General features: G+C 41.2%; 1 protein-coding gene across 1 annotated transcript in view; it reads right to left on the reverse strand.

Moving 5' to 3' along the window:
• The window catches only part of LOC141822424 (DNA glycosylase/AP lyase ROS1-like), a 50,787-nt gene extending 29,834 nt beyond the window's left edge, over window positions 1–20,953 (reverse strand). The window contains 2 exon segments of the mRNA XM_074709872.1: window positions 18,577–20,640; window positions 20,818–20,953. Of these exon segments, the coding sequence (XP_074565973.1) occupies window positions 18,577–20,640; window positions 20,818–20,953 (2,200 nt within the window).
• Between the last annotated feature and the right edge of the window lie 2,508 nt (window positions 20,954–23,461).

Here is a 23,461-nt window from a genome sequence, read left to right on the forward strand (position 1 = left end):
TCCATTTTGGAGAAAAGTTGGTACTAATTCTTAGTATTATGAACACATCAAGAGACATTTGAGCCTTCTTTATTTTTTGATTTTCCTGTAAGTCATGCTCCTTCTAGTTTTAATGCCTGCACCTCCTTCTACATCACTTTCCTCTATAGGGGCACCTCGAATTGAACACAATTATACACAAACATTTCCAGACCCCATGGAAGCTATGAATGATGCCTAATCCCATAGAAGAAACTCAAGTATAGGTTATGGTAGGATCATCAAATAGCTTGTGAAATGTTCTTTGATATCCAAGTGCTACAGTCAACTTCCCAAGGTGCCCCTTGACAAACCCCTCTGCCTATGTTTGACGTAGGAAAGTCTCATTTTCCTACTTCCTCATTCGACAAAATTGAGTTGCTCTTGATGGAGGAGAAAAACATAATTTTTAAAATATATAATTAGGTTTAAAGTTTTTAATTTAGTTTAATAAAATCTATTATTATGTTTTTAATAGTAATAAGCAAGTAGGTACTTGAGCCTATTTAGGAAAAATTAGGTTATTATCGAGTCAATAAGGATCTCAATTCATCTTGTTAAATTATTTATTTTTTATAGAATTTTTCTCTTTGTGAGTTTTGATTTCTTTTAGCGTTGCATCACTGATACTAAATAATTATTAACTCTATAAGCTCTAGCGAATCAAGTTAATTAGATTTAAAAATTTATGATAATCATATATAATAACACACTGTCGCACTTATACATCATTAATAATTTGTCAAAAGAATTCCATAAGAAAGTGAATAGAGGTGCCTATAACATAGTCATAATAGGCACAGTCAAGTAACTTGAGCCTATTTAGGAGAATAGGTTATTATTGGGTCTATAACATAGATCTCAATTCATCTTGAATTTTGCTCTTTGTGAGTTTTGATTTCTTTTAGTGTTGCATCATTTATACTATGATACGGCGGAAACCTATTGCCTCCACGTGTCACGTAGAGGCTGAAGTCATACTGAGCTTCCAATCAAAACCAAGGTGAGCCAGACAAGGCCCAGAGGTCCCAAACATGACCTAGGTCTCCGCTACCGACTTTGACCTCAATAGTCAACCTTCATCTAGCCTCGGTCTCTGTTACCGACCTCCTCTCGGTCTTGGCTACCGACCTCAGCTTGGTCTCGGCTACTGACCTCAGCTCAATCTCGGCTGTCGAACTCGGTCCCAGTGGCCGACCTTATCTCCAACTCGGTCTCGACTGCCAACCTTCTCTCAGGTCTCGTCTACTGACCCCGGTCTCGGTGGTCGACCTCATCTCCAACTCGGTTTCGATTGTCGACCTCCTCTCGGTCTTGTCTACCAACCTCGGACTCAACGGTTGACCTCATCTTCAGCTCGATCTCAGTTGCCAACCTCCTCTCAGGTCTCATCTGCTGACCTCGGCCTCGGCAACCGACCTCATCTCTAGTTCGGTCTCGATTGCTGACTTCCTCTCAGCTCTCGTTTGTCGACTTGGGCCTCGGCGGCCAACCTCATTTCCAACTCGGTCTCGGTTGTCGACCTCCTCTTAGTTTCGTTATCGACCTTGGCCTCGACGGCCAACCTCACCTCCTCTCGGTCTCAATAGATGTGTTAATTTGAGAATTAATATTTTAAAATAGAGGTAAAATTAGAATAAAATATTTTTGAGTTCTCCTTCCCCTTGCTTACACCTCAAATCAGGGGTAAAATTAGAATAAAATATTTTTGAGTTCTCCTTCCCCTTCCTTACACCTCAAATCAGAGTGTGAGAAATTTTAACGATTCATGAGCATGGAAGGTTAAAGTTTACACTTCTCTCTCCTTCCCCTCCTTAACTGACTCCATCCCAAACAAGGATTAAAATCCCCCTTCCTCTTATTTACCCTCTCCTCTCCTTCCCTTATCTTCCCTTCCCTCCTCCCAAATAAAACGTAAAGGGAGGCACGAGCTTTGGGAACGATCACATAAATAACTCTTTAAAAGGTTGCCCACTTCGAGGGGCATAGGTATACACACACAAAACCCTAATTTTTTCCAAGTCATTATTCTTCTTCTCGTGAAACTCTAATTTGAGCATCAGAATGACTTGCCGGGATCCATCCCCGGTGTTATTCTAACTCTCTTTTGGAGTGCTTTTTAAGTCTCTTCATCTCTACCGACGACTATCTCCGGAGAGTGTGCACGTCAGCCTGTTCGCTGACCAGCGGCTTGACCATCTACGGTATTTAACCAAAATAAATTGGTACCATCTATGAGAAACTCTGAGCTAAAACATTACGATAGTTAACACTGGAAGAACTAATGACAACCACGACTCCGCTGACGAGAAAAGCTATGGCGAAGTAGTAGTCGTGACACCAGAAAAGATCAATCAACTGGTCTCTAAAGTGGTGCAAGAGGTGTTGCAACAACACCTGCTCCTACAACCGTTGCTCTTGGGAGCCCCTCCTCTCTCACAATGTTGACCTCTTCTGAGTAAGAGGTCACCGCTGGTAGTAGAGGGCATATCAATTATGGGCTCCCTCAATGAAGGGATAACCCTCCTTGATGAAGATTCACATGAGTCACGGGCGGAAACACCTCCTAATGATCACAAAGGGAAGGCGCCGGTCACCAATAAGGTAAGCGTACAAGGAACACCATTTTCTAAAAGAATCCTCGACCAAGAGTTGTCTCTGCATTTTTGACAACCCTAATTAGGGGAATACTCGGGATTGTCAAATCCAAAAGATCATCTATGTCGCTTTGGGAATGTTGTCTTGCTGCATCAATACCCCGATGGGGTTAAATGTTGGATCTTCCTAACCACCTTGTCACCCAAAGTGGTTCAACCGCCTTCCAACCTTTTCCATCAACTCCTTTGCCGATTTCAAAGTTGCATTCTTGCATCAATTCGCCAACAGTAAGAGGTACCAGAAGAGACCTCTTAACTTATTTATTATGAAGCAGAAGCCTCGGGAGACCCTTCGAGAATACATCCAATGATTCAATCGAGTCGTTTAGGATATTCCTCGCCCCTTCATAAATATTAACTAGCGCCTTCTCCCAAGGTCTTGTTGATGGAGTTTTCTTCAAATCCCTGATGAAGAAACCTCCAACAAATTATGCAAGGTTATTAGAAAGGGCCGAGAAGTTCATACATTTGAAAGAAACTCAGCTCACTCGTCAGGGCGATGTCATTGTGACCCACAATCGGATAAGAAGGCTCTACAACCCTCCCCAAGGAATAAAATTGCACCATAACTCCTTAGTTATGTCCCGACTCGACGAGAAGAACAGGTAGTGCAAGTTGTGTTGAGATCGGTCCGGTGCGTTGCGCGTATTTACACATATCACAATCGTGCACAGTGAAAATAAAATAATAATTAAACTAAATTATTACAACACTCACAATACACGCATACAAAATACAATAGACACAAGACATGACTGGAATTTAATATTTTTCAGAATAATAAATATTCTACCCGTACCTAGCATATGACACTCAGCGAAAATGACATTAATCGAGCGGCCCTCATCAAAGTTCCGCCTCTAATGGTAGTCCACGCCAAGTGCTCTTTAAGATGGCTTTCAAAGCCACAAGTTGTGTGACCGTCTTCAGTACTAACCGTTGAACAACAACAGTTGATACGAGAGAAAACGTTAATATCGAAAACATGTAGCAACACACATCGCGTTCGTTTTCGAGGCTTTTTAACTATCGTCGGAAATCAAATTTTCAGATAGTTACAAAGTAAGAAAATGAGGACTGGAACACTTTTCAAAAAAATATGGAAAATAACTGTAGGCACATGGTCTCCGACAACGAAACCCTGATAGCTACCCGCAGTCCTCGGAAGCCACAACTCCTCCGGCCGTGGTAAAGAAATCCGGCGGCAGGCAGCAGCTCCTCTAGCAAACAATCCAACGGCAGTAAACCGGCTAAGTAGGGATTCCGGTGGCAGGCCCTCCTCCGGCAAAGCAACGAGGTCCGACTGCGGGCGGAAGAACTTCGATCGAGTTCCAACGGCGGCGAACAGCGACGAAGAAGGAAGGAAATCATTGTGCTAGGGCTTCCGAGTTGTCTTTCGGCTTGTCCTCCGGCGGAGATAGTCTCTCCGGTGGTCGGCTGCGGGTGGAAGGAGCCCAATCGGGCTTCGACGACGGCGAACAAAGAAGAGAGAAGGAAAGGTAAACGCTAGGGTTTTCGACTTGCTTCCTCCGATCTTCGACACCTGACCGCCTTATACCTGATTGTCACGATCTTCTCGCTGGCGGACGCGGGATTGCGAGAAGATCGCGACGGCGTCCATCGATTCCATCGGAATCGAGCAGCGAGAAGAAGCCTCTCACACGCGTGCGGGCGAGCGGCGACCGAACGCAGCGAACTGGAGGAAACAAGTCCGAACTGGGAGAAAAGAAAAAAACCCAATTGGCTTGAACCGATTTTTAGAATTTACTATAGCGAACAGGGTTCAATTTGGTTCAAAACTAAATCGCTTGATTCAATAACCAAATGACATCTGATTTGATCCAAATCAGTTTTGTTCATTTCGTCTTCACAAGACAAAGTTCCTCATCTCTTTTGTTTTGCTAAAATATCTTCTATCATGAACCAAACCAAGTTGGTTCATTTCGTCTTCATAAGACGAAGTCCATTATTTTTTCTGTCCAGTCCAACCAGACTTTATTTCTCTCGATCTGAGAATTTAATTCTCAAATTCGTTTTAAGTCCTTCGGAGAACTTATAGTGCGTGTGACCCAATAGGTTCTCGGTTATGTTGGTCGTCCGTAATTAATTATTATTTGCGGAACTATCATGAGTGACACCTAGTAGCACATCATAATCCTCAATTGATCGAAAAATCAACGATTGATTCCAGAACCATTTCTAAACCCTTCAGCAGCTATAATGAAACGTGTCTCGTTCCTTTCATTGTTTTATACTCGCTTAGTTCAGGACATGGTCTATGTGTCAGTCCCCACTACGCTGACTACGTCACACCTAGCCCAAGCTTATTTTCTTGTCTTATGGATTTAAGTTACTTGTACATGTGTTCAAGAGTATCATACTCTTGACATGTGATGCTTTGATCAAAGACTTTCAGTAACAATCCTAACAAACGGCCGCAGGGTATACGTCTCTTTTTACAAAGAGCGATGAATCCTCTGTGGGATATTCAAACACTTCGACTTATACCCAATCATCTCGGGTCCACATCTCCTTGGAGATGTTTGTATAAGATGTCAAAGTATAAACCTCCATAACCAATATGACTTGAATACCGTAAGTCAAAGGAGACTCGCACTTAAGCTGCACTGAGATCTTCATTGACATATGTATCAAACCATATGAAATCTCATGGCAGGTTACTCCAAGAACCAATTACCTTTAACTAGCATCGATGTTTAACTCTCAACATCTAATGTCTCCAGCCAGTAAGAACAGCTGCTTGGCAAACCAAAGAGTTTAAAACGTGTTAGTTTCAACAGAATCGATGGCGTCCGCCTTCATCAATTCATCGACTAAGGATAATTTCAATACATTGATAATTGCACATGTAGAGATGCTCATAAGTTGTGATCTAATCACAAATTCTCTCATGTTATGAATTGTATTGCTGGCATTCAATAAATAAGTCTAAGATTCATTCAAACATATGAAAAATATGCACTTAAATAATGAATTTTTATTTATTTAATAAACAGTACAACCGTAAGACGATTGTCTTAGGACATCTCTCAAATATAACATGGAGGGCCTCAGCTCCTACTTCCATAGAGGTATCGAGACAGACCTCTCAAGAGGAGTCGATCAATATTGATTCACTTTTGTATGTATCACCAATCGTACACTAACAATACTCAGGACAGTTAGTAGCTTGCCCGAAGTTAGCCAAGTCATAAATGAGCGACATCAAGGAAAGTCTTCGCCCATGGCTGTAAAGCGCTCGACTATCAAGTACACTTGGCACGATGACTCGAAAGGCAAGTGAAACAGCACCAATCTAGTTTAGTCTCGGGCCGAGAGGCGGAATCACAGTGATTTCGTTCCTCGGATCGCCATAATGGTAGTCGTAGCAATGGCAAAGAGGATCACCGAGATCACAACAAAGGTCATCAGACGATGTTCCCCATCGTGGTACCAACAATATAATCTCAGACGTTCCGCTGACGGAGACTCCAACCGCGCTAGAAAAGCCCACGGACGAAGGTTGGAGAGCTACAGTATAGCTACCGGAAGAGACCAAGAGAAAGACCCCTTTATAAATTTTGGACCTCGAGATATAGAGGGAGTCTCTACTCCGCACGATGATACCCCGATTCGCGCTATTATCGTTAATTACGATGTGGCTAGGGTGTTCGTAGACACAGAGAGTTATGTTAATGTGTTATTTAAAAAAGCTTTTGATCAAATGCAGATCGATCGAGAAGAGTTGCAACCTATGTCAATAGCCCTGTTCGGGTTCACATGGCATGAGATATAGCCTCCGGGTCAAATCAGCATTGCCCTCTCGTTAGGCCAAGAATCTTTGGGGTGAACTCGGAGCACCATCTTTACTGTGGTAGATGCTCCATCTTATATTGTCATCCACGGAAGACTAGTCCACAGTTCGTTCCGCGCGGTAGTCTCTATTCACCAGAAGTTGAATTTCCTGATGGCCGATCAGGTCATCTCGGTCAGTGGGGATCAGACCGCTACTAGAAAATGCTACACAAAGATAGTTTGGACTGATCTTAAGAAGATAAGGAGAACGACAAGAGAGGAGGTACACTCCTCACAAGAACTACCTACCCCTTGGCCGATTCATGAGAAGGAAGAAACTCAGATTGTACCTAGCCTGTCTCATCCGGAACAATGATGTCTTTGCCTGGTTATCTCACGAAGTTACAGGAGTAACATCTACTGTGATGGAGTATCGCCTCAACATTCTTTCGGAGTCTCGGCCTGTTAGATAAAAGACGCGACACTTCGAACCTGAACAAGATAAGATAATTCATAGTGAGATCACCAAACTCCTGGAGGCAGGACCTATCCGAGAAGTCTCATTCCTGTTCTAGCTAATGAACGTAATCCTGGTGCCTAAACCAAGGGGTAATGGTGAGTCTGCATAGACTTCCGAAATCTTAACAAGGTCTGCCCCAAAGATTGTTATCCACTCCCCTGAATCAATCAACTAGTAGATTCAACCTCGGGTTACGAGTTCATCTGTATACTGAACGCATATCAAGATTATCATTAGATCTCTTTGGCCGAAGAGGATCAAGAAAATGTTAGTTTCGTCACCTCTGACAGGACCTTCTGTTATACAGTTATGCCTTTAGGATTAAAAAGCATATGAGCCACCTACCAACGGATTATGGATCAAGTTTTCAAGTTCTAAATAGACCGAAACATTGAGGTCTATGTGAATGGCATACTAATCAAGTTAGCTCAAGCTGAGAATTTAATCAGTGACATCGAGGGACATGAAGCACCTTACAAAGGTATGACCTCAAATTAAACCCGTGCAAATGTCTATTCAGAGTCAAGAGTGGTCGCTTCCTTGGCTATGTCATCACCGAAAGAATGATAGAAGTCAATCCCGAGAAAGTCCAAGCCTTACAGAATATGACTTCACCGAGAAACACCAAGGAGGTCCAGAGGTTAGTAGAGTGAATCACCGCGCTATTGCGGTTCATTTCTCAGTTGGCTACGAAGAGCCTCCTATACTTCGAGATATTACGCAAAACGACCTAGTTTTCATTGATCTCAAGACATACTCAACAAGCTTGCCCGTTCTATCCCAACTAGTAGTGGGAGAACCTTTGTGGTTATATATGTCGGCTTCCAAAGGAGCTCTCGGCTCAGTTCTGATGCGGTAAGAGGGCAATGTCTAGCGACCTATCTATTTCTCAAGCCATCTATTAAAAGATGTCAAGACCCGCTACAGCACCTTGGAGAAATTTGCTTTGACCCTAATATTAACCGCCCGATAAAACCAACCTTTCTCTCACACCCTATCACGGTGCTTACCGATAGCATCCTAGACAGGGTGTTGACTAATCCAGAAGCTATCAGACGCTTGATTAAATGGACTACAAAGCTCGATGAGTATGACGTTCAATACCAGCCGAGGGCAGCCATTAAAGCACAAGCTTTGGCTGACTTTCTTATCGAGACCTCCAGTCCAGAACTACTAGAAACCTAGAAGATCTTTGTAGACGAATCAGTCATTAAGAAGGAAAGTGGAGTCGAGGTATTGTTATGCTTGCCTCAAGAAGATACGTTGCAGCTTGTAGTTAAGCTTCACTTCAAGACCTCAAACGAGGTCGAGTACGAGGCTTTACTCACCGGCCTTTAAGCAGCCAAACATGCGGGAGCAGCCCGAGTCATCATCTACTCGGATTCACAATTAGTCGCTCAACAACTTGAGGGTACCTTTGAAACCCACAACGATCATCTTCGGCGATATACCGAAGACTTTAAAAAGCTAAAACCCGACTTCCAGGAGGTTACCATTCAAAAAGTGTCTCGATTCGAAAACCAGAAAGCTGATGAACTAGCCAAATTAGCCAGTGTCTTAGTGACATGGAAACACAAAGAACTTATAGCTCAGGATCAACTGATCACTCACATCGATCGGATACCTGATCCGGTTGAACTCACCGATAGGAGGGTTCCCATCATTGCCTTCTTGAAACACGAGACCCTACCCTAAGACTTAGATTAGTCCAAGACACTCAAAAGGCGAGCAACACGCTTCACTTTGATAGGAGACGTCTTGTTGGGTTGCAAGGGTGCAAACATAGTCCCACATCTAAAACATATGGGAAAGATCATGGGTTTAAAAGGATGAAAAGTATCTCCATTGGCATGAGGCCTTTTGGAGAGAGCCCAAGAACAAAGTCATGAGGGCTTAGGCCCAAAGTGGACAATATCATACCATTGTGGAGATATTTTGATTCCATCGGTACTAACAAGTAGTATCAGAGCGAGGTCGCTCTTCACCGGACTAACCGCCGGAAGAGCCATGATCTAGATCTAACCATGTGGAAACCCTCGGGAAAAAATAAAGGAAGTAGGGGAGGCTCGGACCATGAGGGACATGGCAGCCGGACCATGAGGGACATGGCAGCCGGACCATGAGAAATGGTAGGGGAGCTTCCAGTGGTCCTTTGTTTGAGGGGGAGATTGTTGGGTTGCAAGGGTACAAACATAGTCCCACATCTAAAACACATGGGAAAGATCATGGGTTTAAAAAGGATGGAAAGTATCTCCATTGGCATGAGGCCTTTTGGGGAGAGCCCAAGAACAAAATCATGAGGGCTTAGGCCCAAAGTGGACAATATCATGCCATTGTGGAGATGTGGACATTCTTTAGACCCTACACGTCTTATATAAACAAGCTTTCTCTCGCCCTTTACTCAAGTGTCTCAACTCGGATGAGGCCAAGTATGTTATGTGGGAGATTCATCGAGGTCTTTACAGAAATTACATTGGAGGACGGACCCTTGCGTGAAAGATCTTATTAGCTGGTTACTTCTGACCCACTCTTCAGGCTGATATAGCTCAGATGGTTAGCACCTTCTTGAACTGCTAAAGGCATCAACATTTATCTCATCATCCTACAAAGTTACTAACGACTACGACCGTCTCATGCTCCTTTGATCAGTGGAGAATGAATATTGTGAGTTCCTTCCCCATATGACCCAATCAAAAGAAATTCCTTTTAGTTATCGTCGACTATTTCTCCTAGTGGGTGGAGGCGAAACCATTGGCATGGATCATCGAGGAAGTCATCCTCAAATTTCTTTGGTAAAACATCGTTTATCGGTTTGGCATCCCTCGTAAACTAGTATCAGACAACGGTCGACAATTCCAAGGTCGTAAGCTAAAGGAGTGATGCCAAGGGCTTGATATCCTTCAGACTTTCACTTATGTGGTCTATTCTCAAAGCAATAGACAAGCTGAGGTAGTCAATCGAGAACTTGTCTGAGGCCTCAAGATAAAGTTAGATCAAGTACAGACAGTTGGCTTAATGAGTTATCCGACATCCTACGAGTTTACAGAACTACTTCGAGGGACAGCACAAAGATGACACATTTCCATCTTGTCTACGGTGGAGTAGTGGTTCTGCCTCGAATTGGCACACATCTACACTTATGGAGAAGACAACTCAACCAAGAGATTTCTCGAGCTCGACCTTGTTACTGAAACTAGAGAGAAAGCAGCTACGCGACTCACCTCCTATCGCCAATGCATATGCCAAACCTAAAATAAACGAGTCATTCCTCATTCTTTTCAGGTAGAGGATTTCGCTTGGAAAAAGAAAGTCTGTGGGAGATGTCGAGAAGTTGGAACCACAATGGGAACAACCTTACCAAGTCACTCATCGACTTAATAGTGGGTCCTATTATTTGGAAGACCATGAAGAAAGAGAACTTGACCAACCTTAGAGTGTCATACACTTTAGGCCCTATCACACCAAAGCTCTGGGGTCGGGTATCGAAGTTCTATTCTAGTTAATAACTCTCTATTAAATAAAATTATAGTTTCTTCTCATATCTCTATTTTTTGCAACTTAGCCATACGACAGGCATGGAGCACCAAGCTACAAGCTCGCGACATAGCCTTACGACAGACATGGAGCACCGAGCCACGAGCCCATGACATACCCTTACAACAGACATATAACACTGAGCCTCGAGCTCGCAACATAGCCTTACGGAAGGCAAGGAGCACAGAGCCCCGAGTTCGCGGCATAGCCTTACGATAAGTATAGAACACCGAGGTCTGAGCTCGCGGTATAGCCTTACGACAGGCATGGAGCATCGAGCTCCGAGTTCGCGACGTAACCTTACGACAGGCATGGAACATTAAACTTCGAGCTCGCGACGTAACTTTAGGACAGGAATGGAGCACCGAGCCTCGAGCTCGTGATATAGCCTTATAACAGACATGAAGCATCGAACCTCGAGCTCGTGACATAGTCTTACGATGAGCATGGAACATCGAATCTTAAGCTTGCGGCATAGCCTTACAATAGGCACCATACCTGAGCTCACGATATAGCCTTATAACAGACATGGAGCACCGAGCCTTGAGCTCGTGACATAGCCTTACGATGGGCATAGAACACTAAATCCTAAGCTCGCGGCATAGCCTTACAATAGGCACCATACCTTGAGCTTACGGCATAGCCTTACAACAGGCATGGAGCACCAGATGAAGGAAGGATAGGTGACTTACTATATCGTTGAAAAATGAACGAATACGAAGGTGATCGAGAGCATGAAGGCAAATGATCGTGGCGTTGAGTCTCGAAGACCTAATATACGTTGGAATCCGAATAGTAAAGTTGTGCATCTGTAGCGGGATCGTTGGGTGGCTAGAACGCTTCATAGATGTCAAATCAGACAGTATGGTCGTCGCCATCACGACGCGATCTCGCTAATTAAAACTCGCCAAGGGTGTTATGAAAAAAGGCTCTTCGATTTTCGAAGCAGGTCAAATGCAGTCGTCCGATGTAAAGATAAATAAGCAGCAACACTGCACCACCGCAAGATCTAAGGTTGTGTCAGCAAGCGATAGAGATACCCGCCTCCATAATTAAGGAGGCATGGCGCTCTCATGGTTCGAGGAGGATCTCGCATGCCATCCATTAATACAGCAACACGACGCGCCAATCAACAAGGTGATATACAATCCGGCATATCAGGTTCAGTAAAAGCGGGGTTTATCTCCCCTGTGGCATGACTCGGCCAGCTGTCTGAGCAAAATGTCGGCATCTCAGTCAGCACTTTGGAATAATTGATTTAGCAGACATGCAACAGTTTAACCTAGTCCAGTCAGTTGGACTTCGCCTCTTTCGACTAGATTAATTGGGGAGACTTATGATATAGTGGAAACCTACTGCCTCCATGTGTTACGTAGAGGCTAAAGTCATGTTGAGCTGTCAATCAAAGCCAAGGTGAGCCAGATAAGGTTGGAGGTGGCGAACTTAAACCTACTGCGAACTCAAGCCCAATTGAACCAATTCGGAGACAAGTCGCCCATCTGGCCCGAACATGACCTAGGCCTCGGCTATCAACTTTAACCTCAATAGTCAACCTTCATCTAGCCTGGGTCTTGGTTGTCGATCTCCTCTCGATCTCAGCTATCGACCTCAGCTCGATTTCAACTACTGACCTTAGCTTGATCTCGGTTGTCGATCTCGGCCCCAGCGGTCGACTTCATCTTCAACTCGGCCTCGGCTGTCGACCTCCTCTCAAGTCTCGTTTGTTAACCTCAACCTCAAAAGCTAACCTCATCTCCAACTCGATCTCGATTGTCGACCTCCTTTCAGTCTCATCTGGCGACCTCGGCCTCAATGGTTGATCTCATCTCCAGCTTGATCTTGATTATCGACCTTCTCTCAGGTCTCGCCTGTTGACTTCAACCTCAATAGCCGATCTCATCTCCAGCTCGGTCTCAATTGCCAACCTCCTCTCAGGTCTCTTCTGCTGACCTCAACCTCGGTGGTCGACCTCGTCTCCAACTTGGTCTTGTTGTCAATCTCTCGATCTCGTCTGCCAATCTGGACCTTGGCGACCAACCTCATCTTCATCTCAGTCTTAATTGCTGACCTCCTCTCGGTCTCGTCTACTGACCTCATCTCCGACTCGGTCTCAATTGCCCACCTCCTCCCGGTGTCATCTACTGACCTTAGCCTCGACGATCGACCTCATCTCCAGTTCGGTCTCGATTGTTAACCTCATCTCGATCTCGGCTACCGACCTTGACCTCGACGGCAAACGTTACCTCCTCTCGGTCTCGGCTGCCAACCTCCATCTTTTCTTCCGCCCTTGCCTATGCCCACCTGACTGGTTCGTCCACAAAGATTGGTTCTCTCAAAAAAAGGAGAAACAGTAGCGCGTATCTCGAAAAACACGGGTAGTAGGAGCGGGTATCTCGGAATAGATCATATACAGTCACGCATATTTCGGAACATACCTGAAAGGGAAGTGCACGTTCCAAGGAAAGGGAACATGAATAGCTCTTTAAAAGATTATCCACCCCGAGGTACGCGTAAAATCCTAATTTTCTCCGTCATTTCTCCTTCTCACAAAATCCTAACTTAAGCATTGGAATGACTTATCGGGATCCATCTCCAATGTCATTCTAACTCTCTTTTAGAGTGATTTTCAAGTTTCTTCATCCCTTCCGGCGACTATTTCCGGAGAGTGTGCACCTCAACCTGTTTGCTGACCAGTGGCTTGACCATCCACGGTATTTGACCGGAATATACTATATAATCATTAACTCTATAAACTAGAAAAATCAAGTTAATTAGATCTAAACATTAATGGTGATTATATACGATAACACATTATCACACTTATAAATCATTAATAATTTGTCTAGAAAATTCCATAAGAAAGTGAATAGAGGCGCCCACAATAGACTGACAAATGACGTGATTATACTTTTGTCATATGTTGGTGAAATAAATCCCTTAGTGGTTGTGTTCAAACAAGATATTTTGATGTGTTTTAGAAAGGATTTTTAAGTTAGGTTTTGCCTATGTTACTAATGTGTGTGTGGAGTTTACGAGACTTAAGAGCATGCACATGGATCTCACGGAGTAAATTGGTCCGGCTTAAGGCTCAAGACGTTTGTTGGAGTTTGGAGGATGGCATGAGATATCCAAGGATTACAAGATACGAAGATTGGAGCTCGTTTGGCAACTTTGGTTGGAATCGTACGAGGTGGACTTCGTAGGTGATAGTGAAGGGCAATATGTGGAACAAGCCATGGACTTAGTGCATCCAAGGGACTAAAGCCCTAACAAAAGGTGGACTCTCAGACGATGTAAACTTGAGGCAAGTAAAAGACAAGATTGTGTGACTTGTAATCTCTAGGTTCACGATTTCAAGTTAGATAGACTTAATTGAGAGTATTCGATAGGAGAAGATGAGTTCTTAGCCGCAGTCTAAACATGAGCTTGATCTTGGAGATTGCAAAAGCTAATGAGCTGAGCAGAATAAGAGATAGTCGACTAATATTTGTATTAGTCAATTGGGAATGCCTAGTCGATTGCCTACTAGAATCTTTGCTCAAGCAAAGACTCAATCTTTATTTGATTTGAGTCGACTGGAATGTCAATTGAGTCGACCCATATGATTGTTGGACAAGATAATCTTATTGTATTGGCTAGCGGAGTCAACTGTCATGCATATCAATCCATTAACTATGGTTGAGTCGATTTGATCCTTGTGGAATCGACTAAAGATAAAGTCACTAGCGGATAAACTTGTGATCTTATCCAACTCAGTCAACTATATGCATATTGAGTGGATCAGTCGATTGGATGCAGACTTTGTTGACTATATACTAGCCATTGGTCGATAAGGTTATCTGATCTGGATTTCAGTCCACTATTGGACATTTGAGACAATTGTTTTCAATGAGAAACTATCTAAATTAGTTGTCTTATCCACTATTTAAATGCACTCTTGTAAATAAATAAGGGTGGAAGGGGACCTCAAATACACAACTTGTACATATCTAGTGCTCACGTTTAATAATTGTAAAATAATACAAGGAAAATCTTATTTTATTATAAGAAATAAGCTCCTATTTATACACAAATATAGGGACCTATTCTAGGAGAATTATTCTAGAAAAAATAGGATATTTATCCCTAACAGAATATTTATCCCTAAATATTCTAACACTCCCCCTCAAGTTGGAGAATATAAATCATATGTACCCAGCTTGTTACATATGTAGTCAATTCGAAGACCTCTCAGTGACTTGGTGAATATATCTGCTAATTGATCCTGTAAGTTAACAAAATTAGTAGATATTTTACTAGATATGACTTTCTCTCTGACAAAGTGACAGTCGACTTCAATATGCTTTATCCTCTCATGAAAAACTGGATTCGAGGCGATATGCATAGCAGCTTGGTTGTCACATACAAGTGACATTTGTGTAACCTCTCCAAATCTTAGCTCTTGAAGCAACTGTTTGAGTCATATAAGCTCTTGACTGGCTATGACCATAGCTTGATATTCTGCCTCTGCACTGGATCTTGCCACAACATTCTGCTTTTTGCTTTTCCAAGAAACAAGGTTATCTCCGACAAATATACAAAACCCAGAAGTAGATTTCCTATCAATGGGAGATCTTGCCCAATTTGCATCAGAATAGCCTACGACTCGAGTATATCCTTTGTCTTCGTACAAAAGACCTTTTCCTGGAGCGCCTCTGATATATCGGATAATACGAGTCACAGCATCCCAATGTTCCTTGCATGGAGAGTTGAGAAACTGACTTACTACACTTACTGCAAATGAGATATCCAGACGAGTATCAGTAAGGTAGCTTAGTCTCCCTACTAATCGCCTGTATCGTTCAGGATCTGAAAGAGGCTCCCCCTAATTTGGCATGAGCTTGACATTAGGATCCATGGGGGTGTCGACTGTCTTGAGTTTAACATATTTGTTTCTTCTAGAATATCCATTGCATACTTCCTTTGGGATATGATAATTCCATCTTTGGACTGTGCTACTTCTATCCCAAAAAAAATATTTGAGTTTGTCGAGATCTTTTGTCTAGAAATGTTTGAAAAGATGTTGTTTCACCTGTGAAATTCCGAGATGATCACTACCTGTGATAACAATATCATCAATATAAACTACCAAGTAGATGCAACCAGTAGATGAGTAATGATAAAAGACATAACGGTCAGCCTCACTCCGAGTCATGCTAAACTGTTGAATTACAGTACTAAATCTACCGAACCATGCTCTAGGGACTGCTTGAGGCCATATAAAGATTTCCGCAAGCGACATACAAAAGCAGAAGACTCCCCTTGAGCAACAAAACACGGAGGTTGCTCTATGTAGACTTCCTCGAGCAGGTCACCATGTAAGAAAGTATGTTTGATGTCTAACTGATAAAGAGGTCAATGTCGAATTGCAACAATGGACAGGAATAAGCGCACAGAGGACAGCTTGGCAACAGGAGAAAAAGTGTCCTCATAATCCAATCCGAAGACCTGAGTATATCCTTTAGCAACGAGGCGAACCTTAAGCCGGTTAACCTTTTCGTCTTGACCAACCTTCACCGTTATACTCATTGACAACCGACAACTGACTTCCCTAACGGTAGAGGAACAAGGTCCCAAAGTCCCACTGCTTTGTAAGACACATATTTTATCGAGCATAGCCTGTTTCTATCCTGGATGGGCAAAGGCATCATCTGCAGTCTTCGGAAGAGAAACAGACGACAAGGAAGAAAGACAAGCAAAATAGGAAGGAAAAACACAATGATAACTCAAAGAAACATAATGAGGAGAAGGATTATGAGTGGAACGCATACCTTTCCGAAGTGCAATGGGAATATCAGACTCAGGAGATGGGACTAGAGGACGAGGCGAAAGACTTAACTTCAAAGATGTGTCCATGGCAGTATCAGTGGTGGGCGGCAGCAAAGCAGGACGAGAACGACGTTGATAAACCTGCAATGGAGGAGATATCTCCGAAGGTGACAAAGACTCCTCCGGAGGATAAAAGATAGTCATTGGTGAAGGCATAGAAGAAGAAAACTCGGACGGAGATCCATTAGGCCCAAAAAATGAAACTGAATCAAAGAACGTGACATCAGCAGAGATGAAGTAACGACGGAGAGTAGGGGAATAACATTTGTGACCTTTCTGAGACCGTGGATACCCAAGAAAGACACATTTATGAGACCGGAAAGAGAGTTTGTCAATGTCAGGATCGAGAGCATGAGCAAAACATATAGAACCAAAGACCTTAGGTGGTAAAGGATAAAGAAACTGATGAAGATAAAGAACATGATAAGGTATTTGACCTTATAGAGTGGAGGAAAGCATGGATTAATGAGATAGCGTGCAGTAAGTACAGCGTCACCCCAAAATTGAAAAGGGACATGAGAATGGAGAAGAAGAGTCCAGGTGGTCTCAAGAAGATGGCGATTCTTGCGTTTAACAACTCCATTTTGTTGAGGGGTATGAGGACAAAACGCCCGATGCAACCATGAGATACCAAGAATGTCTGAAATGAAGTAGATAGATATTCACGTGCATTATCACTCTGCAAGGTTCGAAGAGAAACACCAAATTGAGTTTTAATTTCATAGAAGAAAGATTGAAAAAGAGAAAACAACTCCGAATGATCCTTCAGCAGATATAACCAAGTACAACGGGAAAAATCGTCTATAAAGGTAACAAAGTATCGTGACCCCAATGTAGAAGAAACACGACTCAGTCCCCAAACATCAGAATGAACCAAAGCAAAAGGAGACGTAGCCCGACTCACAGTGCGAGGGGAAAAAGAACTACGAACATGCTTTCCTAATTGACATGACTCATAAGACAAAGATTCTAAGTGAGAAAGACCAGGATGGAAAACCTAAACCGGAGGAGGGAGGAAAACCCAAACCTAACCTTGCTCTGATACCATGTAAAATAATACAAGAAAAATCTTGTTTTATTACAAGAAATAAGCTCCTATTTATACACGAATATAGGGGCCTATTCTAGGAGAATTATTCTAGAAAAAATATGATATTTATCCCTAACAGAATATTTATCCCTAAATATTCTAACACTTCCCCTCAAGTTGGAGAATATAAATCATATGTACCCAGCTTATTACATATGTGTTAATTCGAGGACCTCTCAGCGACTTGGTGAATATATCTGCTAGTTAATCCTGTGAGTTAACAAAACTAGTAGATATTTCACCAGATATGACTTTTTCTCTGACAAAGTGATAGTCGACTTCAATATGCTTTATCCTCTCATGAAAAACTAGATTCGAGACGATATGCATAGCGGCTTGGTTGTCACATATAAGTGACATTTGTGTAACCTCTCCAAATCTTAGCTCTTGAAGCAACTGTTTGAGCCATATAAGCTCTTAACTGGCTATGGCCATAGCCCGATAATAATATCTTCCTTATACTTATATTTCATATTTGTAAGAAATATTCTATACAAGTTCTTCACCTCTATCAAAGGAGTTGCTTTCATAGTAGGAATTTAAGACTTAGATCCACCTACTAGATCACTTGGCCGTGGAGTAAGACTTGAAGTCCATACCACGTTATATTTTTAAATTAGTAAATTGATTTTTGTGTTTATATTGATCTTATATTTCCGTTGGCTAACTTGTGTTTTGACTTTATACTAATCTAAGCAAAAGAAAGAAAAGATTTTATTTGCAAGTCAAAGTGCTACTCACCCTCTCTAGCATTCCAATATTACGATCAAATCCCTCCAACATCATATTACTATCTTAAATTGCCAAGCATTAGAAACATGAATTGCCATCTCATATAGCCTTTGAAAGTTTGAATTACTTATAAATTTTCAGGAAGGTGAGATGAATTTGACTTGATGAAAGTTAAATGGATTCAGATGAAATGATTTACTTATTTGTCAAACATCATGATTCCTAACTATTTACAGAAAGATCATGGTTGGTTTGACCTAATTATAAAAACATAGAAACACAAGTAGATATTTACTGAGATCTCAAAATACCACACATTAGTAAACTTGCTGACTCAAATAACATAGAGAATGGAGACTAACCTTGAACTAGATGCATCCTTGCAATGAAAGATTCTACCCGTCCATGGAAAACCTTCCTTTCTTCTTTCCACCAGTTCTCCTTTGCACTATCTTGTTTCTCTGCACCAGCATTGCCTCCTTTTCCCATCAATAGATTCCATACTTTGAATGTCTCTGCATCCAGATCAACCTTGGGTCGATGATTTGGTTTCTTTGAAAGATTAATTTGTCCATTGAATGGAACCATTACACCACCTCCATTGTAAGGAATTAGAGCATTTTCAGATATTTCTCTAGCATCCGCATGGGTCTCATTTATAGCTATATGTCTAATCTCTTCAACTATATCACCTACAGGATCTCCACATGGGTCCATTTCTAGTGGCATCAAATTGTAACCAAATGAGTTTTGAAAACTTATGTCATTTTGACATTTTGAACAACACCTAAGATGGGAAATGTTCTCTGTCTGATCTCTGGAAAGCATTGCAACAGAATCAGGAACCTTTAGTCCTAAATCAGACTTCCACAGGGGCATCAGATGTCCTTGGAAATCTACTTCATCCCTACTTGTTGACTGAGAAGTGTCCCTTTTTGGTCTTGCTATATTGCTGGGTCTTACAAGATGGGCATCATTGCAATCCCGAATCTCAAAATTCAAATCTTTCTCATTGTCATTATCTTTAAATGTCTGCATAGAAATGCAGATTCCGTGGTTGCTTAGAGGTTGTGCTTCATGAAAGATGTCACAAGATAAATTATTTGTGTTTGGATAATGATTCTGAACTCTTACTCCTGATTTCCTTTCATATATTTTGTCAAAAGTCTGAAACTGTTTTGAAATTTGTGGGTCATCAAGGGTCACATGAACATTATTCAACGTCATACTGTTCTCTCTGCAATTATTGCAAGGAATGCACAGCTTTTCAAATGAGGCATCTCCTGTGCACTCAATGTCATTATTTTCTATTTTGTTCTTGAACTTTGCTGGTGAATGCAAGTCCTGGCTACTCATGCCACAGGATTCACTAAGCTGATTTTTCCTATCCAAGGCATGAATCAGATTGTCATTGCTTGAGATACAAGCACATTCAATGACAGTGCAGACTCCTTTTTTCTGTTTGCACGTCATGCATGATGTGCTGATTGAATTGGACAGGGTTTTACTTCTATCTTGGTGTCTGTCATTAGTTGTTCGGCTAATGCAGTCATCAGATGCCAATTTACCTTTGGCAAACTGAGATGCACCGCAATTTTGTAGAATGGAATCAGAATGATCTAATATATGTTTAATCATTGAATTTTCACCACTAGAGAATTGAATTGCACTTTGACTTATTGAGGATCTTGTTTCATTGACTGAATAATCGAGATCAAATGGAATTCCATTTTCTAGGCTTTGCACAGCTGGATCACACAGTTGAGAATGCTGAATGGTCGACATTGTACTTATATAATTCATAGATTCCCCATGATGTGAAGCCAAACTTTCAGGTTGACCGTAACTTGTAGATGCAAATGCTGATCCTTGACATACATCTCTTGCTTCCAGCACTTCCAACTCAAAGTTCAGACATCGTCTGACTGATCTAATATTTGAATTATCCAGGTCAATAGTATCAGTTAATGTGGTGGAGGGAGAATTATAACCTTTTACAAATTTTTTGCGCACATATTTCCTCTTAACAGCAGGACTTCTTTCATCGGCAACAGGAGTTTTTGGCTTTGTTGTCCTCACTGACTTGCTTTCTTGGATGACTTTGGGCCTGTGTTTTCTCTTCCTAAGCTTCTGCTGTGGTGTTTCATTCAAATATATAGCTTGATTTTCTTGCTTTCCCTTCTGACATTTTAGTCGTTGGCCATCAGACTCAAATAAAGATGGTATTAGAGAATCAGATGAAGTCACTAAAACAGGATCACAAGCTGTTAGTATTGAACTGTCTGTGAAAGATATAGCTTCATTTTCTCTTGGAGGTTTCCACTCCACAGACACATTGGCCAATACTTTTCCTGCTTCATCCTTTGCCATATCGGTAGGTCTAGATGATGGCATGGAAGCAATCTTATCCACAGTTACTCTATTCTCTGCAGATGAGAAGAAATGGGATGTGAAGGATGCAGCAGATGGCACAACTAAACCACAAACATAGAAACTCTGGTGGCTGCTACTGACGTATACAACTATAAGATTGATCTTATATAAAAGAAATTAAATAAATAAAAGGGCAAGTTCTTAGATTTTCAGTGTTGATAAATTGATACCATTCAGAAGGCTTGGATTTTGGAACAGCGACTCATCTAGGAGAATAGCGGCTCCATCAGAAATTTGAGATTGCAAAAGGAGTGTGAAGAAATGGTTCTTCTTCGAAGCAGCCATATCATTCCAACTAACAGACATCGTGGCAGGAGAACCTTCCCATCCTTCTTCAGAATTGAATCTCCGGATGTTGCCATTGCTAGTAGAAGTCAGGCAGTGGGGGGCACCTGCATCTGCTCCTTGGGACACTCCAACGTACGTTACGATGGGAACCCGCACAGCTTCGGGCCAATTTAATTCAGATTGGTTATCGTACCTCTGACCATTGCTGGGAATTGATCGTCTTTGCATTGTAGATGTTTTTGCTGGCGTTACAGGAAAAGAAGGCTGGACTTTGATATCCTCATGCTCATGCTGCGATGGTGAAAGAACTTTCCTACTTAAATCTTTTCCGAAACCCATAAGATCGAATCTCCTGCTTCAATGGCCGTCTCTCACCTCCTCTGCAACAAGAACCGTCCCAAAACTATCTGGCGATGTTATCAGCAAGTGGATTCCAGTTTATCCAATGTGCCATCGCGGTGTTGCTAAATTTGGAAAGCGAGGAACTTTCCTCCGCATCAACACTTCAATATCTCAAACTGGATCTGTCGCCAACAAAAGAAACATTCAAACAAAAGAGAAGGAGAAACAAGTGAACGGCTTTAGGTGCAACGACAGCGAAAATCTAAAAAAACGAAAATAAGCTAAGAAAAAAAACACAAATGCGAGCTTAATCCGATTCTCAATAGATTACACTAAAAAAAGGGGCAGAAATCAATACTGAAAAGCAACAACAACAAACAATCTTACTCCATTTCCCAACAATCAACGCTACGACTGCGAAAAGGGTTCCATCTTGAAGCATCGGAGGGAAGAAGAAGGCACGATCGTGGTTACTGTTGTCCTCCACGCTTCAAAATTAAATCGACACCCGAATCGAAGTAGCGAAACTGGTAGACGAAGCGAGACAAGGGAAAACTTGTTCTGCTACTCGAGTTTAACTACCCGAAAGATTACCTCCCTCGTCTTCGGACTGCAGCATCATACAGTGGTCTGAAGAGGTGGGGTCTAGTGTGGGTGTATCGAGTCGCTGGCTTAGTGGACGATATATCGACGCACCTTAAGCGAGAAGCGCCGTGGAAGTTGACGGCCGTTAGCCAAGATTGCGCTAGCACGAGGGACGCCGTGTTGACGCCTGCCACGTGCACAGGTGGAACCCGCGAAGTGAGCACACGTGTCTGTTCCACGCAAGATGGCAAGTAGACGCGAAGTTCGCGCAGTTAAAAATAAATAAATAAATTTTATAATGGAAATAAATAATTTCAAATTTGTCATGACGAAAAATAATGTCAAATTTGTCATGACGAGAATTAGATACTTTATCTTATTGAATTATTAGAAGGTTGGAGTTAAATTTATCCATTCAATTAAAAAATATAAACTTAAGAGTTAAATGGATTTAGCTTTGTTTCATATTTTAAAAGACTGAGAGTACAGGCAAAAATAAAGAAGTCATCCCTCTATATCTTCCATCTAAATCATAAATTAACCAGGTACATCTATAATACTATAACTATTACTATAACATTTATAGCAACTACAATATTGTAGTTGTTACAATTATAACAGTTATAATAACTATGAAACTGTAATTGTTACAATATAAAAAATAACCTTAAATAAAGACAACTAAAATTTTTTGAATCCTCCGAAAAATCTTTAAATGACTTTTTTTGAACCTAAGACTGAATTGTTATGAGTTACATTTGGTAATAAATGTAAATCTTTAAACAAGTTTCGATTTAATATATTATATGTCATCGTGATTTAATTCGAGATAAAAATTATGGACTCTTAAAGTTTACCTAACATTCACAGTTGTAGTAACTACGATTTTGTAGTTACTATAAATGTAGAACAACTGTGAAACTGTAATTGTTATAACAATGTTATTTGGATGGTTTAAACTGTAATTTAAACAATAATTTATAATTGCAATGTTATTATAGTTATTTTAAATGTATGTTTACTTTAGTGTTTGTCGCACTTTAAATTGTATGCTGGATATGTATTTTATATTTATGCATTTTGAAATTTCAAATGTTTAATTGTGTGTTTGTTAAAAATAATACTTAGCATTTACTAATATAAATTTATAATATATAAAATTTACAAATTAAATTAATTTATTCAAAGGGCTTCAAACGGGTACTTGCACCATTTTAGTGCAAAACAGTGCAGCACCAAGATAGTATTGCACTGTTCATTTGCACCATTTTAGTGCAAAACTAAGGATATCCATTAGAGAATAATTAGTGCCCCTTTTACACTAAATTGGTATGTGTAGTAGTACCAAACTGTAATTACTATAACTATATGATTGCTCAGTTACAACAACTATGAAATCGTAACTGCTATGACTATATTTCAATTATGATTTCGTAATTACTATAACACTTACTCGGTTCAAGATTTAGATGAGAAATATAAAAAAATATAATAATGAGAATAGTAGAGTAGAAGATAATTAAATAATTATACATGGAGATGAAATATTTTTTTAATAAAAAAATCAAAATAAGTCATCATCATGATTTAAAAAATAAA

Source organism: Curcuma longa, chromosome 2, assembly GCF_044706935.1.
Source record: "Curcuma longa cultivar G26 ecotype Majalengka, Jawa Barat chromosome 2, ITB_CL_G26_1.1, whole genome shotgun sequence".
Lineage (NCBI taxonomy): Eukaryota > Viridiplantae > Streptophyta > Magnoliopsida > Zingiberales > Zingiberaceae > Curcuma > Curcuma longa.